The 19,666-nt window shown below is 38.7% G+C and overlaps 1 protein-coding gene across 5 annotated transcripts in view; it reads left to right on the top strand.

Moving 5' to 3' along the window:
- Positions 1–19,666, top strand: part of PLEKHM3 (pleckstrin homology domain containing M3) — a 183,252-nt gene that overhangs the window by 140,609 nt on the left and 22,977 nt on the right. For all 5 annotated transcript variants that reach the window (XM_067026698.1, XM_059051328.2, XM_067026702.1 and 2 more), the window contains exon 7: positions 11,274–11,431. In XM_067026698.1, coding sequence (XP_066882799.1) covers positions 11,274–11,431 — 158 coding nt within the window. The remainder of the gene's footprint in view (positions 1–11,273; positions 11,432–19,666) is intronic.

Genomic DNA, 19,666 nt, shown 5'->3' with positions numbered 1-19,666 from the left:
AACCTGGACCAGACTGTGCATCTTGTTTCCAGGCAGGGACTGAGTCAGTTTAGAAGTCCTCCATTTCTGTATGGTGGATCAGTGGGCATCCAGTGACCTCAGGATTCTCAGGCTGAACCAAAGCCTGAGGCTGCGCTCTGACCCTAGATGCCCTCAGAAAGTCCCTTCCTAGAGTAGTGCAGGGTGCTTAAGGGGGTGGAAGGGTATCTGACATAGCCCAGCTGGGTGATCTTAGACAGTTCACATCACCTCTCTTGGCCTTAGTTTTCTCATATATTAAGTAAGGAAGCTGAGTTAAGGAAACCACTTAGAGCCTTTCCTTGTTTACTATTCAATGAGTAATAATGACATAACTAGGGCCAAAATGAATAGTAGAGACCTAAATACGATTTACTTTCGACACATAGCTAATTAACTCAATAGAGGAGTAAGATTCTGCTGACCATACCATGAGAATTTTCTGGAACTATCTCAATTGAAAATATTTTAATCTGTTTTCCCCTAAATAATACTCATCCACTTATATGAGACCATGTGGCCTGCTTTGGGGCTCAGAATTTGTGGGCCACATAATTGTACTCACTGTTTGCAAATGCTTCTACTGAAGTTTCATGAGGTTGTGGCTTCATGAGGCCACACCCCTTGAGGCATTTTCCATAGTGCAGAAAAACTGAAATAGGCTCCTTCCCGTATATATATATACTTTTTTTAAAAAAATAAATTTATTTATTTATTTATGGCTGTGTTGGGTCTTCGTTGCTGTGCGTGGGCTTTTCTAGTTGTGGCAAGCAGGGGCTACTCTTTGTTGCGATGCGTAGGCTTCTCATTGTGGTGGCTTCTCTTGTTGAGGAGCATGGGCTCTAGGCACGCAGGCTCAGTGGTTGTGGCTCGTGGGCTCTAGAGCACAAGCTCAATAGTTGTGGCGCATGGGCTTAGTTGCTCTGCAGCATATGGGATCTTCCTGGACCAGGGCTTGAACCTGTGTGCCCTGCATTGGCAGGTGGATTCTTTTTTTTTCTTTTTTAAAAAATGTATTTATTTATTTATTTTGGCTGTGTTGAGTCTTCGTTGCTGCGTGTGGGCAGCTGTGCTGAGCGGAGGCTACTCTTTGTTGCAACGCGCAGGCTTCTCATTGGAGTGGCTTCTCTCGTTGCAGAGCACGGGTCTAGGCACACGGGCTTCAGTAGTTGTATGCGGGTTCAGTAGTTGTGTCTCGCGGGCTCTAGAGTGCAGGCTCAGTAGTTGTGGCTCACAGGTTTAGTTGCTCCATGGCATGTGGGATCTTCCCAGACCAGAGCTCAAACCCGTGTCCCCTGCATTGGCAGGTGGATTCTTAACCACTGCGCCCCCAGGGAAGCCCTGGCAGGCTGATCCTTAACCATTGCGCCACGAGGGCAGTCCCCCTGTATACTTTTGTGAGTAAGAAATTTATGGGGCTTCCCTGGTGGCGCAGTGGTTGAGAATCCGCCTGCCGATGCAGGGGACATGGGTTAGTGCCCCGGTCTGGGAAGATCCCACATGCCGTGGAGCGGCTGGGCCCTTGAGCCGTGGCCGCTGAGCCTGCACCGTCTGGAGCCTGTGTTCTGCAACGGGAGAGGCCACAACAGTGAGAGGCCCGCGTAACCCAAAATAAATAAATAAATAAATTAAAGAAATTTATGTTCTTGGGCTCAGCTTTACCATTCAGCCATTGGAGAAAATTGAAATTCCTTTATCTTTTATTCCCTGAGATAGTTTCCATCAGGAAGCAAAATATAATTTGATAGGAATGGTGATGACCACTCACAGATCTACCCAATTATACTAACCCAGATAACCCAGATTAAATTATCACAGAGTTTCCAATATCTAAACAGCAATTGTCACTTTTAGGAGAGGATCAGATAAGAGCTAATTGGTGACATCATAATCCACCCTCAGTGAAGTATTTGATTAGCCAAAATCTTAGTCCTGTTAGAACAGTCCCATAATGGATAAAGAAGGGTGTGGAGCAGCTAATTAGAGAAGACACAGTTTTCTGTTTATATACAAACATCCCAGCATTAAGCCACGATAAGGAGCTCAAAGGCTAATTATGGGGAAATGGGGTTTTAACAAACTTTTTGAAATAAGAAAATTCCCTATGCTTTTTATTTTCTATTTTTAAGAATTTATTATTCAAAGGAGTAAAATTTAGTTAACCAGACTTACTGTGGTGATGACTTTACAGTGTATACAAATATCAAATCATTACATTGTACACCTGAAACTAATATAAATGTTATCTGTCAATTAAAAAAAAAAAAGTAAAATTTAGAATTGAATGAGAACTCAGAATATTCTTGCTGTGGTTTAGGTTTTCAAACTTGGGCAGACTCCATAGGCTGTTTTTCTTACCTCTCCAGGAACTCACTTGGCCTAGATCACTAGACGTCCCTGTCCCCACCTGGTAACACTGAGAAATGTCTCTCAGAAAATAGTGAGTGTAGCCTTTCATAGTCCTCTGGCCAAGCAAATGAAACCTAAATTATATTTGAAATCATTTTACAATGCGGGACAATTTTGATTCTGCCACTAGTAACCAGGCTGGCTTGTTACTAGTGTGTGGCAGGTGGCTTTATTTAACATGAATGGGGTCTTTTGGTTAGACTTTCAGAGGAGGGGCCATTTGTCAAGTGCAGCAGCCCTCTCTTCATCAGCATATTCCCAACAGTTGTCCAGAATCTAGATGTTACACAATGGCTGAGGAATGCCTGTATTGAAATGGAAGGTAACTTGACAAATCAGGGGGAAGGAATTGGTCGATGCATAAATTCAATGAGAAAGAGCTTTTTCTTTCTTGTTTCTTGTCCAAGTCCCCCGTGCTCTGTCCCTCTCCCCCTGTAGATTTTGAATTTTGTGGTGGTGCTGAGGGAGTGAAGGTAACAGACATAAAAGAATCATTTGTACCCTTTTCCCAATCCCACAGATTTCTATTGGCTGTAGACCTTGAACATGACACTGCAATTTCCTGGTGCCACACATGAGTAATAAGCAGCTGTTTCTGAAACTGTGGTTTGGAGAAGGCAGCACTAGGTTATTTTTTAACTTAATTGTAATTTTCGATTGGTCTGCAAGAAAACAAATCAAATAAAGTCTGTTGTCTTAGTCTGCAAGAAAGCCATAGGCCTCAAATTCCAATGCTGACCATCTTGACCAGAATAGAAGAGGGGGGAAAAATGTGTGTATCCCTGAGCTGGAAGTTCGACCAGGCAGCTTTCGTGGGCTGCTGTCACACAAGAAGCATAAGCATATTTGGTATATTTGTCAGTTAGCTGGCTCATGGAGAGTGATATTTGACTATTCCTTGAGTTCTAGAAGTACCTGAAATGATAGAGTGAAAAGAATTTGTAGAGAGACTACAGAAGACAAAAATAGAGAAATCTTGAAGATACCAGCTTGGTATCGCATTTTGTCTTTATCCTACAGTGCAATAAAAGGACACGTAATTTTAAGTTACAAACGGAAGTGTGCATTCTTTGAACACCAGGTCAGTATGATACCTCTGGAATAGTCATATATGCCACTCTCCCAAATTAAATGAATCAGACTAGGATTTTCCTTAGTACAAGAAATTAAGTTTAATGGAAAACAGAAACAAACTCTTTCACCCTACTTTGGACATATGCCTTTTCTCAAAGAGAAAAGGCAATTTGGTATACGGAAAAGGTGAGGGAGAGTGAGGAGATGGACAAAGAGCTATATATGTTTTCTGCTAATTACTTTGTCATAATTTTGTTCATGTAGAGAGACACTTTGGGGAAAATAACTAAACCTGGGATAACCAAAGCTCATCTCAGAGGTCTGTTTCACTAGCACCTACAACATATCCAAATGACCACCTGGTTAACTGAAACCACCAGCCTTCTAATGCTAAAGATGAATGGCCTTGTGACTTGTGATGGACTGATATAAAGTTATATTAACCTGTGACCAGGAGAAGAATGAAAAAGAGGGGCTCCTTGGGCTTTGGTCTTCTTTGAGGCTGCCATCTTCCTATTGTTTGTGGTATATGGTCCCAACCTTAAGTCTCCACCAAGATGGCTAGGCAGTGGGAGTGAAAAGCAGGATTCTTGAGGGCAGGAGGAGATGGTGGGAGGCAAGACACTTGATTTCTTTTTAAGCGATTATCCCAAGTAAAGATATATCTGCTTTTTAAAAAGAACCCTAGGAGATGTCACACCTGGAGCCTGCTTCTCTTAGTGATGAAACCTCTAGACCAGAAGCCAACATAGCTTCCCAGTGCTGCTAGTTGTTATGTTCAAATAGAAGATTTAAACCTTACAGATATACCTTTACCCCTTGAAATGTATCAGTATAAAGTTTTTCTTTCTGTAATTTTTTTTTTTTTTTTTTTTTTTTCAGTACGCGGGCCTCTCACTGTTGGGGCCTCTTCCGTTGCGGAGCACAGGCTCCGGACGCGCAGGCTCAGCGGCCATGGCTCACGGGCCCAGCCGCTCCGCGGCATGTGGGATCTTCCCGGACCGGGGCACGAGCCCGCGTCCCCTGCATCGGCAGGCGGACTCTCAACCACTGCGCCACCAGGGAAGCCCTCTTTCTATAATATTAAAGAAATGTTTGTCAATTCTAAAATAAACTTACAGAATATTACCTCTCTTTTCTGGAGGAAAAACTTCCAGCAGCTTCAGCCCTTTGGAACATGGCCCTGGACCTGACACATAGGAAGAGCAGTTACTCAAGTGTAAAGAAGCAGAAAGGGTCTCTGAATAGCTGAACTGCCACCAAGTCATGTGCTTTTCGTGCTCCTCCCTAAATCACACAGCAGAATGATTCAAAATGTGGTGACACAAAAATAGCCCAAAGATATGATTGCTAAAGCCAAGGAAAAAGACCGGAAAGCATCCTCAGTCAGTCAACAAGAACTTAGGTGCCTGACAGAGACGGGATATTATAGACTAGTATGAGACTCAATCTTTGTCTTTAAACAATTTACATTCTCTTAGGTTGCTCCATATAAAATTGCCATTTTTATAGGTAAAATCACCATTATACTTTTATAGGTAAAATCACCATTTTATAGGTAGTATCTCCATGTTTATATTTTCAGCCTACAGTTGGACAAGCAAAACAATCACATGTTAAACAATAGCAAAAAAATACAAAGGAACATCAATTTCTATTTATATTAAATTATGTGATATAAAAATAAATTACATGAAGCACAAGAGATCCATGACAGGTGAAGTAGCGAGAGATGGCTCTCCAGATCAAGCCAGAATAGATCTGAGCCTTAAAGCCTGGGTGAAATTTAAATAAGTGTTAAGAGAGGAAGTGAAACTCCAAGTAGAGGAAATACATGGGTGAAGGCACAGGAGCAAGAACAAGCATATTCTACGCCGGGAAAACTTTCCTCGCAACAGAACATACGTATTAAGAAACGGAAAATGAATTTGGATAGATAGTGTGGAATCAGCTTATGGAGACACTCATATACCAGGCAAAATGTCAGCTGCAGTTTTGTCTAGTTCACACTTGTATCAGTAACTGAGAATAGTAACTCAATGTAATTTTCTGACATGAACGAATGAAGAGTTTTTACCAATGATAAAATAAGAATTCAACCAAAGGTTTGAGGGAAGAGATGACGCACAATAAAAGTGATGGCTAAAACTGACTAGTATATATGCTGGATGGATCAAAGGAAAAAGACGATTATCCAGAAATAAAACCAGCAGATTATTTCATTCATCTAGAGAGGGGTGATAAAAGCTTGAGACAGGATGGGAAAAAGACTTACACTAGAGACATTTAAAAGAGAATCAACGTGAACCTTGAAACACTGTACTAAGTGAAAGAAGCCAGTCATAAAAGACCACATATTATTCTATTTACATGAAATATCCAGAGTAGGTAAATCTATAGAGACAGAAAGTAGATTATTGGTTACCTAGGGCTTGGGGGATGGGTTAGGGAGAAAACACTAGTGACTGCTAATGGGTATGGAGATTTGGGGAAAAGTTAATGAAATGTACACAGCTCTCTGAAGAAACTAAAACATGTTCGATTGTAGACTCTAAACAGATTAATTACATGTTATGTGAACTATGTATCAATAAAGCTGTTATTTATAAAAGAGAAAGAGGGCTTCCCTGGTGGCGCAGTGGTTGAGAGTCTGCCTGCCGATGCAGGGGACACAGGTTCGTGCCCCAGTCTGGGAGGATCCCACATGCCGCGGAGCGGCTGGGCCCGTGAGCCATGGCCGCTGAACCTGCGCATCCGGAGCCTGTGCTCCACAACGGGAGAGGCCACAACAGTGAGAGGCCCGCGTACCACAAAGAAAAAAAAGAGAGAGAAAGAGAGGGCCTTCCCTGGTGGCACAGTGGTTAAGAATCCACCTGCCAATGCAGGGGACACGGGTTTGAGCCCTGGTCCGGGAAGATCCCACGTGCCGCAGAGCAACTAAGCCCGTACTCCACAACTACTGAGCCTGCACTCTAGAGCCCACGAGCCACAACTACTGAAGCCCACACACCTAGAGCCCGTGCTCCGCAACAAGAGAAGCCACCACAATAAGACACCTGCACACCACAATGAAGAGTAGCCCCTGCTCGCCACAACTAGAGAAAGCCCACATGCAGCAACGAAGACCCAACCCAGCCAAAAATAAATAAATAAATTTTTACAGATAAATAAATAAGTAAAAAGAGAAAGGGAGTCAATAGAATGTGGTGTATGACAAGATATGTGTGTTTGATGGAGAAAATGAATCCTTCACTGTAGACTCTATATAGTTTGATTTCATTGAAACAACAAGACTGTCCACTAACACCATTATTATTTAATATTGTTTTAGGAGTGCTGCATGATGCAATAAGACATGAAACATGAAAGGAAGGGACCAGATTATTACCTTCAGAAAACCCAAAAGAATCACCTAAAAATGATAGGCATTCATGCACATTTAGTAATATCGTCATATATAAGATGGAAACAAATGTCAGTATATTCTAATACACCAGCAATAGCTGATAAGAGAAAATATTATACAAAAGTTTAACCTTAAAATAACCTAAATAACAACTGTGAGTGGCTTACACTATGGAGAACAGTATGGAGGTTCCTTAAACAACTAAAAATAGAATTACCATATGACCCAGCAATCCCACTACTGGGCATATGCCCAGAGAAAATCATAATTCAAAAATAGATATGCACCCCAATGTTCATTGCAGCACTACTTACAATAGCCAGGACATGGAAGCAACCTAAATGCCCATCGACCGATGAATGGATAAAGAAGATGTGGTACATGTATACAATGGAATATTACTCAGCCATAAAAAGGAATGAAATTGGGTCATTTGTAGAGACGTGGATGGACCTAGAGACTGTCATACAGAGTGAAGTTAAGTTAGAAAGAGCAAAACAAATATCGTGTATTAACACATATATGTGGAATCTAGAAAAATGGTGCAGATAAATCGGTTTGCAGGGCAGAAATAGAGACACAGATGTAGAGAACAAACATATGGACACCAAGAGGGGTGGTGGGGGTGGTGGTTGTGGGATGAATTGGGAGATTGGGATTGACATGTATACACTAATGTGTATAAAATGGATAATTAATAAGAACCTGCTGTATAAAAAGTAACATAAGGGCTTCCCTGGTGGCGCAGTGGTTGAAAGTCCGCCTGCCGATGCAGGGGACACAGGTTCGTGCCCCAGTCTGGGAAGATCCCACGTGCCGCGGAGCGGCTGGGCCCGTGAGCCGTGGCCGCTGAGCCTGCGCGTCTGGAGCCTGTGCTCCGCAACGGGAGAGGCCACGACAGTGAGAGACCCGCGTACCGCAAAAAAAAAAAAAAAAAAAAAAAGTAAAATAAAATTCAAAAACTTAAGTCAGTGGCTTATACAAAGAAAAAAAACAAATTTGTATTATTAATAAATGAAGATTTAATAAAATGGAGATAGGAAGACTAAATGTTGTAAAGATATCAATTCCCAAATTAATTTTTAAAAGCTTATTAAAATACCCAGATAGGAATAAATATAAATTACTGGCACTGTAAATTTGGTAAAATATTTCAAAAGCCTTCAAAATGTTCATACCCCTTACACTTTGTACCAAGAAAATCTTCTAGATAAAGAAAAAGCTTTATGTACAAGATGCCCCAATCTTCTCTTTTAGATCCTACATGATAACTCTCATGTCTTCCTTAAGGTGTTCTCTTCTCATCCTCAGTTCCTTAAAACAACCTTTACTCATCTGGTTTCCAGACCAGGTGAGTTCTATATCCTGACGTTTTCCCCTAAATGGACTATAGTTTGTTAGTGCCTCTCTTTAAATGTGTCACTAACTTTGGTTGTTTAGAAAAGAGTAAAATAAGTAAAACAAAACTCAGCTAAAGTATTGTTACCGCAATTTTATAAATAACCCCATTGTGTATATGATTTGGTAGTGGTTATTTCTTAGAAAGTGTATATCATGTGTTGGTATTAGGAGCACACTTTCCTGGGGTTGATTGGAGTTAATGGTCCTTGAGAAAACATAAATAAAAGGAGGTCGTATCTATGGCTTCTTAAAGGTAATGGGGAGGAGAATAAATTTTAAAATGGTGGAAAATGTGCTTGCTTGACTCAAAAAAAAGAAAAAAAGCCAGCATAATTTCTACCCCCTTTATTAAGAAAAAAAAACAACACTCTTTTAAAGCAGTAAACCTGATTCTTCTGTTCCATTTCTGCATCAATACAAAAATAATATACATTGCTTTTAAAAATGCCAAAACAACCATATACAAGGTGAAAGACGTGCTTTTCCTACTTGTTCCCTTCCCTAGATTTAACCATTATATTCATTTTTAAAACATCATGAGATTATTCAATAGTGATGTTCATAAACTACTTTAGTTTTTATCTCCAGTATTATGTATAGCTTGATTTTTTGGCAAAATACATTATTAATTTTTTTACATTTTATTGAAGTATAGTTGATTTATAATGTTGGGTTAATTCAGTTTTACATATATATATTCTCTTTGATATTCTTTTTCATTATGGTTTATCACAGGATATTTTTCTCCACACCCCCTCCAGTATTTGTTATTTGTATACTTCTTAGTGATGGCCATTCTGACTGGTGTAACATGGTACCTCAATGTAGTTTTGACTTGCATTTCTCTAATAATTAGCGATGATGAGCATCTTTTCATGTGCCTATTGGCCATCTGTATGTCTTCTTTGGAGAAATGTCTGTTTAGACCTTCTGCCCATTTTTTGATTTTTTTTTTTTTTCTTGAGTTGTATGAGCTGTTTGTATATTTTGGAAATTAAGCCCTTGTTGGTCACATCATTTGCAAATATTTTCTCCCAGTCCGTAGGATGTCTTTTCATTTTGTTTATGGTTTCCTTTGCTGTGCAAAAGCTTATAAGTTTGATTAGGTACCACTTGTTTATTTTTGCTTTTATTTCTGTTGCCTTGGGAGACTGACCTAAGAAAACATTGGTATGATTTATGTCAGAGAATGTTTTTGCCTGTGTTCTCTTCTAGGAGTTTTATGGTGTCATGTTTTATATTTAAGTCTTTAAGTCATTTTGAGTTTATTTTTGTGTATGGTGTGAGGGTGTGTTCTAATTTCATTGATTTGCATGTGTCTGTCCAACTTTCTCAGCACCACTTGCTGAAGAGAGTGTCTTTTCCCCATTGTATATTCTTGCCTCCTTTGTTGAACATTAATTGACCATAGGTGTGTGGGTTTACTTCTGGGCTCTCTATTCTGTTCCATTGATCCATCGATGTTTTTGTGCTAATACCATACTGTTTTGAATACTGTAGCTTTGTAGTACCCAAGTCCTTTGGGTAGTATTGTCATTTTAACAATATTAATTCTTCCAATCCAAGAGCATGGGATAGCTTTCCATTTCTTTGAATCATCTTCAGTGTCCTTTATTAAGGTTTTGTAGTTCTCAGTATGTAAGTCTTTCACCTCCTAGGTGGGGTTTATTCCTAAGTATTTTATTTTATTTTTGATGTGACTTTAAAAGGGATTGTTTGTTTACATTCTCTTTCACATATTTCATTGTTAGTATAAAGGAATTGCAAAATACATTATTACATTACTTGTAGTCTTTTATTTTTGTATTATCAGCTATTACTATTTGTTCACCTTGGCCTTCTACTATCTCTTTAAATATGATTTACTGCTCTCAGATGTTATTTTTATGTACAATTATCATTTTAACTATGATTCACTTGAAAGTATGCATTTCCAGCTCTTTCCAAATTAAATTTTATCTTCGTTGTTTTTCTTATATCAAAATCAGCATGTATATGCATGTGCATCAGTGAGAAAGAAATAAAGGCAAATTTTATCTTGTTAGTGTATGAACTGCCAAAGTCTTTGAAGCCTGTGCAGTATTAGTTAAGTGAGGAGGGCTCTGATGGACCATTGGCTCCAAACTCACGGATATTTGCAGGCCAGCAGGTGAGGGGACTGTGGGAGGCAGGCAGACTCAAGACACTGGGGCCTCATGGGGACAAGTGTCAGTTGAGGAGCACGTGCCTCGGCAGGAGCAAGCAGCCTCTACTCACAGCCGGGATCATCATCATGTTGGAATCCAGGCCTAGTTTTTCCAGATCTAATGATTTTCCAAAAGAAAGAAGCCAAAAATCTGGAATTTTATGTGAAACCTTCCAATTATTAAATTGGCTTATTTTTTTTAAAAACACTAAGAGATTTTTAAAAAAATCTTCAGGCTAAATATAGCACTCAGACTGCCAAATTGCAGCTTCTGTGTATTATTATAATTATCAGCAGCAAGAGAAACCTATTTTCCACATTTGTTACATGTTCTTAGGGGAGATGGTGAAAAAACTATTCTATTAACTCATCAGAAAACAGATATTATTGAATGTACAACATAAAATACTACATTAGTACTTACCCTATATGTTTTCAGTCTATTTTGGGAAATCGACCACACTGCTCTTATACCGCACGATAACTGTCAAGTTAGTCTATGAAAGTAGGGTTCCCCATTTGCTGGTCCTTGATCCTCTACAACAAACTACAAAAAAAAGAGGAATACGAAAAAAATTTCAACATCTTCATTTTCCAACCTCCAGTGGTTTAAGCCAGAGAGTTCTTTTGGAGTGAAAATACTATGTCTTTTCTTTCTCAGAGTTGCTAAGAAATTATAATTAGAGGTTTTCCTGTTGTGTAAAGGAAAGGAATTCCTCCTGCATCTGCAAGACTTCTCAACAAACTTGCTTCTTCCCTGTTCCATTTCTCTTTCTGCAGGTGATAGAGGGAAAGCTGGCTCCATTCTTGGGCAAGGTCATTAAATTTGCCGCCTCACATGTGTACAGCTGCAGTCTTTGTAGCCAGAAGGGGTTCATCTGTGAAATCTGTAACAATGGAGAGATCCTCTACCCTTTTGAGGATATTTCAACAAGCAGGTACAGAATCTCTTGTCTTATAAAAGTACACCTGAATATGTCACATGTAGTGTTACTGGGCCAGAGTTGGCCAGCTTTTAGTCGAGTACTATATCTCTGTCTCTTCCTCTGTATCAGATTTCCCTTATTCCTGGAGAATATTTTTTACCCTTTGCTTTCCTATATTTATTTCCAACTCATCTTGCTACCTTTATCCAGAATGAGATAACAAAGTTGCATAGCCTAGCTCTGCATTATTAGGTAACAAAGAGTGTTCAGATTCATTTTTAGAATGAAGATGGGGAAGGAAGAATCCTCACAGCCATCCCAGGTCAAGTGATAGGCAGTGGAAATCACAGTCACAGAGGAAGACCAAAACTGGATTGGCCACTAGGAAGAAAACCAGAGGACAGTGATGAACAGCCCTCTGGCTCACCACATACTCTTTTGCATAAATTTACTGCAGTGTAGTGATGAAAGTTTTAGGACCCAAAGGAGAGAAAAGTGGGAGTTCATGTGGGTTTATTTTTCTAACCAAAGTAATATTTGGGTATCATCACTTCCATTGATGGACAATTTTTTCCCCAGCCTAAGAGCGGGGTTTTTCCTACCACTTTTATTGAGTCATAAAATGATGCATATCACTTTTCCTTTCATCCCAAAAGCATAACAGAAATATACATTTTATGTATGTGCACTGGCTTCTTTGGGCATGAATGTCACGACTCATTTCCCACCCTGCTGGGCTCACTTACTCTGTGGTTCAGAATAGAAGGTGAGGCACGTAGCCAGGGAGGGTTGAAGCATGTGTAGTAGAGCTAAGATATTAAGAGTTGACTCAGCCCTTCTGGCCTCTTCTTAAATGCAGAGGCTGTGTGTAAACATCCAGGCCCCACACACAGAAAGACAGACACGTAAACACAAGACACACACACACACACACACACACACACACACACACACACACATATGCACATACTCCAGCCTCCAGTTTCCTGAGTACAGGTATTTAGCTCATAACCTAAAGATTATATACTTCTTAAAAATGTATACCACACAAAAACTTGTCTACAAATGCTTGTAGCAACAGTATTGATAATAACCAAAAACTAGAAACAATATAAATGCCTATCAGCTGATTACTGGATAAACAGAATGTGACATATACACACAATGGAATACTATTCAGCCTGAAAAGGAATGAAGAATATGCTGCAATGTGGATGAACCTTGAAAACATTATGCTGAGTGCAAGAAACCAGACACAAAAGGCCACGTATGTTCCATTTATAGGAAATGTCCCAAATGGGTAAATCCATAGAGACAGAACGTAGATTAGTAGTTGCCTAGAGCTTGGGGAAAGGGGAAAAGGGAGTTACTACTAATGGATATGGATTTATTTTGGGAGTGAGGAAAATGTTCTAGAATTAGATAATGGTGATGGTTACACAGTCTTGTGAATACAATGAAAAGCAGTGAATTTTATGCTTTAAAAGAGTGAATTATACTGCAATAAAAATATTTAATAAAAAAATAAAAAATTTTTAAAATGCTTCCAATTGAATAAACCATATATTCTGGGCCATAAAAGAAGTCTCAGTAAATTTAAAAAGATTGAAACCATACCAAATATGTTCTCTGACACATGGAATTAAGATATCTAGTAGAAAAAAAAAATCCGGGAAACCCCAAAATATTTGGAAATTAAATAATACACTCTAAAAACTCATGGGTCAAAGAAGAAATCCACCACAAGAGAAATTTTACAAATATTTGTAAATGAATGAAAATGAAATACAAGATATCAAAATATATGGAATGCAGCTAAAGTAGTGCTCTGAGTGAAATTTAGAGCTATAAACACCTATATCAGAAAAGAAGAAAGAAGGTCTCAAATTAATAATCTAAAATTCCACTTTAAGAAACTAGATAATGAAGAGCAAAATAAATCCAAAGCAAGCAGGAGGAAGGAAAGGATAAAGATTAGAGCAGATATCAATGAAGTAAAAAATAGAAAAGCAGTAGATTGATGAAACCACAAATTAGTTCTTTGAAAAGATCAACAGGGACTTCCCTGGTGGTCCAGTGGTTAAGAATCCACCTTCCAATGCAGGGGATGCAGGTTCTATCCCTGGTCAGGGGACTAACATCCCACACGCCGCAGGGCAACTAAGCCTGTGCACCGCAACTACTGAGCACGTGAGCCATAACTAGAGAGCCCACATGCCGAAACTACAGAGCCCTTGCACTCTGGAGCCTGTGCCCCACAACTACAGAGCCCATGCACTCTGGATCCCGTGCACCACAACAAAAGATCCCGTGTGCTGCAACTAAGACCCAATTCAGCTAAAAATAAATAATTTTTTTTTTAAAAAAAGACCAACAAACTTGATAACCCTTTAGGTAGGCTGACCAAGAAATTAAGAGAGAAGACATGGATTCCCAAAATCAGGAATGAAAAGGGTACAACAATTTTAAAACTTTTAAAGAGGCAGTATAAACAACTTCATGCCAACAAGTTAGACAACTTAGACAAAATGGATAAATTTCTCGAAAGACAAATTACCAAAACTGACTCAAGAAGAAATAGAAATATGAATAGACCTACAACAAGAAATTGAAATAGTAATCTTAAATTACTTTAAATCTTCCCATGAAATAGTCGGATGGCTTCACTGGTGAATTTTGTTGAATATTTAAAGAAATAATACCATCCTTTACACAGTGATAAAGAGGGGCATTACATAATGATAATGGGGTCGATTCTTCAAAAAGACATAACAATCCTTAGTGTGTATGAACAAAGAGTCAAAATACATGAGACAAAAACTGATAGAACTACATGGAGAAACAGATGAATCCACTGTTCTATTTAGATATATCCACTGTTATAGTTAGAGACTTCAACACCACTCTATCAGTAACTGATAGATCCAGTAGGCAGAAAATCAGTGAGCATATAGTTAAACTGAAAAGTACTATCAACCAAGTGAATCTAATTGACATCCATGTCAATTCATGTGGTTCATCCAACAACAACAGAATTTGCATTCTTCTCAAGCTCACATGGAATATTTACCAAGAGAGACCATATTTGGGGCCATAAAACACATCTGGACAAATTTTAAAGAATAGAAATTATGCAAAGTATGTTCCCAGACCATAATGAAATTAAACTAGTAATCCATAACAGAAAGATACCTGGAAAATACCCACATATTAGAAGATTAACAGTATACCTTCAGAGACAGCAGAAGCAAGAACTACAATCCTGCAGCCTGTGGAATGAAAACCACATTCACAAAAAGACAGACAAAATGAAAAGGCAGAGGACTATGTACCAGATGAAGGAACAAGATAAAACCCCAGAAAAACAACTAAATGAAGTGGAGATAGGCAACCTTCCAGAAAAAGAATTCAGAATAATGATAGTGAAGATGATCCAAGACCTTGGAAAAAGAATGGAGGCAAAGATCGAAAGATGCAAGAAATGTTTAACAAAGACCTAGAAGAATTAAAGAACAAACAAACAGATAAACAATAAAATAACTGAAATGAAAAAATACACTAGAAGGAATCAATAGCAGAATAACTGAGGCAGTAGAACGGATAAGTGACCTGGAAGACAGAATGGTGGAATTCACTGCTGCAGAACAGAATAAAGGAAAAAGAATGAAAAGAAATGAAAGCAGCCTAAGAGACTCTGGGACAACATTAAATGCACCAGTATTCACATTGTAGGGGTCCCAGAAGGAGAAGAGAGAGAGAAAGAACCCCAGAAAACACTTGATTATAGTAGAAAACTTCCCTAACATGGGAAAGGAAATAGCCACCCAAACCTAGGAAGTGCAGAGTCACAGGCAGAATAAACCCAAGGAGAAACACACTGAGACACATAGTAATCAAACTGGCAAAAATTAAAGACAAAGAAAAAGTATTAAAAGCAACAAGGGAAAAATGACAAATAACATACAAGGGAACTCCCATAAGGTTAACAGCTGATTTCTCAGCAGAAACTCTACAAGCCAGAAGGGAGTGGCACGATATATTTAAAGTGATGAAAAGGAAGAATCTATGACCAAGATTACTCTACCTGGCAAGCATCTCATTCACATTTGACAGAGAAATCAAAAGCTTTACAGACAAGCAAAAGCTAAGAGAATTCAGCACCACCAAACCAGCTCTACAACAAATGCTAAAGGAACTTCTCTAAGTGGGAAACACAAGACAAGAAAAGGACCTACAAAAACAAACCCAAAACAATTAAGAAAATGATCATATGAACATACATATTGACAATTACCTTAAATGTGAATGGATTAAATGCTCCAACCAAAAGACAGAGGCTTGCTGAATGGATACAAAAACAAGACCCATATACATGCTATCTACAAGAGACTTACTTCAGACCTAGGGACACATACAGACTGAAAGTGAGGGGATGGTAAAAGATATTACATGCAAATGGAAATCAGAACAAAGCTGGAGTAGCAATACTCATATCAGATAAAATAGACTTTAAAATAAAGAATGTTATAAGAGACAAAGAAGGACACTACATAATGATCAAGGGATCAATCCAAGAAGAAGATATAACCATTATAAACATATATGCACCCAACACAGGAGCACCTCAATACATAAGGCAAGTACTGACAGCCATAAAAGGGGAAATCAACAGTAACACAATAATAGTAAGGGACTTTAACACCCACTTTCACCAATGGACAGGTCATCCAAAATGAAAATAAATAAGGAAGCACAAGCTTTAAATGACACAATAGTCCAGATAGATTTAATTGATATTCATAGGACATTCCATCCAAAAACAGCAGTTTACACTTTCTTCTCAAGTGCACAGGGAACATTCTCCAGGATAGATCACATCTTGGGTCACAGATCAAGCCTCCGTAGATTTAAGAAAATTGAAATCATATCAAGCATCTTTTCTGACCACAACACTATGAAATTAGAAATAAATTACAGGGAAAAAAAAACATAAGAAACACAAACACATGGAGGTTAAACAATATGTTACTAAATAAACAGGAGATCACTGAAGAATTCAAAGAGGAAATAAAAAAATACCAGAGACAAATGACAACAAAAACACACCGATCCAAAACCTATGGGATGCAGCAAAATCAGTTCTAAGAGGGAAGTTTACAGCAATATAAGCTCACTTCAAGAAACAAGAAAAATCTCAAATAAACAATCTAACCTTACACCTAAAGGAACTAGAGAAAGAAGAACAAACAAAACCCAAAGTTAGCAGAAGGAAAGAAACCATAAAGATCAGAGCAGAAATAAATGAAATAGAAACAAAGAAAACAATAGCAAAGATCAATAAAACTAAAAGCTGGTTCTTTGAGAAGATAAACAAAATTGATAAACCTTTAGCCAGACTCATCAAGAAAATGAGGGAGAGGACTCAAATCAATAAAATTAGAAATGAAAAAGAAGTTACAGTGGACACTGCAGAAATACAAAGCATCATAAGAGACTACTACAAGCAACTCTAGGCTAATAAAATGGACAACCTGGAAGAACTGGACAAATTCTTAGAAAGGTATAACCTTCCGACACTGAACCAGGAAGAAATAGAAAATATGAACAGACCAATCACAAGTAAAGAAATTGAAACTGATTAAAAATCTTCCAACAAACAAAAGTCCAGGACTAGATAGCTTCACAGGTGAATTCTATCAACATTTAGAGAAGAACTAATACCCATCCTTCTCAAACTCTTCCAAAAAACTGCAGAGGAAGGAACACTCCCAAACTCATTCTATGAGGCCACCATCACCCTGATACCAATACTAGACAAAGATACTACAAAAAAAAAAAGAAAATTACAGACCAATATCACTGATGAATATAGATGCAAAAATCCTCAACAAAATACTATCAAACAGAATCCAACAACACATTAAAAGGATCATACACCATGATCAAGTGGGACTGATCCTAGGGATGCAAGGATTCTTTAATATACACAAATCAATCAATGTGATACACCATATTAACAAATTGAAGAATAAAAACCATATGATCGGGCTTCCCTGGTGGCGCAGTGGTTGGGGGTCCGCCTGCCAATGCAGGGGACACAGGTTCATGCCCCGGTCCAGGAGGATCCCACATGCCGCGGAGCAGCTGGGCCCGTGGGCCATGGCCTCTGAGCCTGCACGTCCAGAGCCTGTGCTCCGCAACGGGAGAGGCCACAGTGGTGAGAGGCCCGCATACCGCAAAAACAAACAAACAAACAAAAACCATATGATCATCTCAATAGATGCAGAAAAAGCTTTTGACAAAATTCAACACACATTTATGATAAAAACTCTCCAGAAAGTGAGCATAGAGGGAACCTACCTCAACATAATAAAAGCCACATATGACAAACCCACAGCAAACATCATTCTCAATGGTGAAAAACTGAAAGCATTTCCTCTAAGATCAGGAACAAGACAAGGATGTCGACCCTTGCCACTCTTATTCAACATAGTTTTGGAAGTCCTAGCCATGGCAATCAGAGAAGAAAAAGAAATAAAAGGAATACAAATTGGAAAAGAAGAAGTAAAACTGTCACTGTTTGCAGATGATGTGATACTATACGTAGGTAATCCTAAAGATACCACCAGAAAACTACCAGAGCTAATCAATGAGTTTGGTAAAGCTGCAGGGTACAAAATTAATGCTCAGAAATGTCTTGCATTCCTATACACTAAGAACAAAATATCAGAAAGAGAAATTAAGGAAACAATCCCATTCACCATTGCAACAAAAAGAATACAATACCTAGGAATAAACCTACCTAAGGAGGTAAAAGACCTGTACTCAGAAAACTACAAGACACTGATGAAAGAAATCAAAGATGACACAAACAGATGGAGATATATACCATGTTCTTGGATTGGAAGAATCAATATTGTGAAAATGACTATACTACCCAAAGCAATCTACAGGTTCAGTGCAATCCCTATCAAATTACCAATGGCATTCTTTACAGAACTAGAACAAAAAATCTTAAAATTTGTATGGAGACACAAAAGACCCCCAATAGCCAATGCAATCTTGAGGGGGGAAAAAACAGAGCTGGAGGAATCAGACTCCCTGACTTCAGACTATACTACAAAGCTACAGTAATCAATACAATATGGTACTGGCACAAAAACAGAAATATAGATCAATGGAACAGGATAGAAAGGCCAGAGATAAACACACACACCTATGGTCAACTAGTCTATGACAGAGGAGGCAAGGATATACAATGGAGAAAAGACAGTCTCTTCAATAAGTGGTGCTGGGAAAACTGGACAGCTACATGTAAAAGAATGAAATTAGAACACTCCCTAACACCATACACAAAAATAAACTCAAAATGGATTAAAGACCTAAATGTAAGACACTATAAAACTCTTAGTGGAAAACATAGGAAGAACACTCTTTGACATAAATGACAGCAAGATCTTTTTTGACCCACCTCCTAGAGTAATGGAAATAAAAACCAAAATAAACAAATAGGGCCTAATGAAACTCAAAAGCTTTTGCACAGCAAAGGAAACCATAAAAACGATGAAAAGACAACCCTCAGAATGGGAGAAAATATTTGCAAACGAATCAACAGACAAAGGATTAATCTCCAAAATATATAAATAGTTCATACAGCTCAGTATTAAAAAAACAAACAACCCAATCAAAAAATGGGCAGGGCTTCCCTGGTGGCACAGTGGTTGCGAGTCCACCTGCTGATGCAGGGGACACGGGTTTGTGCCCCGGTCCGGTAGGATCCCACATGCTGCGGAGCGGCTAGGCCCGTGAGCCATGGCCGCTGAGCCTGTGCTTCCGGAGCCTGTGCTCTGCAACAGGAGAGGCCACAACAGTGAGAGGCCCGTGTACCACAAAAAAAAAAAAAAAAAAAAAAAAAAAAGAAGGGCAGAAGACCTAAATTGACATTTTTCCAAAGAAGTCATACAGGTGGCCAAGAGGCACATAAAGAGCTGCTCAACTGCACTAATTATTAGAGAAATGCAAATCAAAACTATAGTGAGGTATCACTTCACACTGGTCAGAATGGGCATCATCAGAAAATCTACAAATAACAAATGCTGGAGAGGGTGTGGAGAAAAGGGAACCCTCTTGCCCTGTTAGTGAGAATGTAAATTAATACAGCCACTATGGAGAACAGTATGGAGGTTCCTTAAAAAACTAAAAATGGAATTACCATATGACCCAGCAATCCCACTACTGGGCATATAC

This window comes from Kogia breviceps, chromosome 2 (assembly GCF_026419965.1).
Source record: "Kogia breviceps isolate mKogBre1 chromosome 2, mKogBre1 haplotype 1, whole genome shotgun sequence".
Classification (NCBI taxonomy): Eukaryota; Metazoa; Chordata; class Mammalia; order Artiodactyla; family Physeteridae; genus Kogia; species Kogia breviceps.
This window is presented reverse-complemented; position numbering and strand designations above follow the sequence as displayed.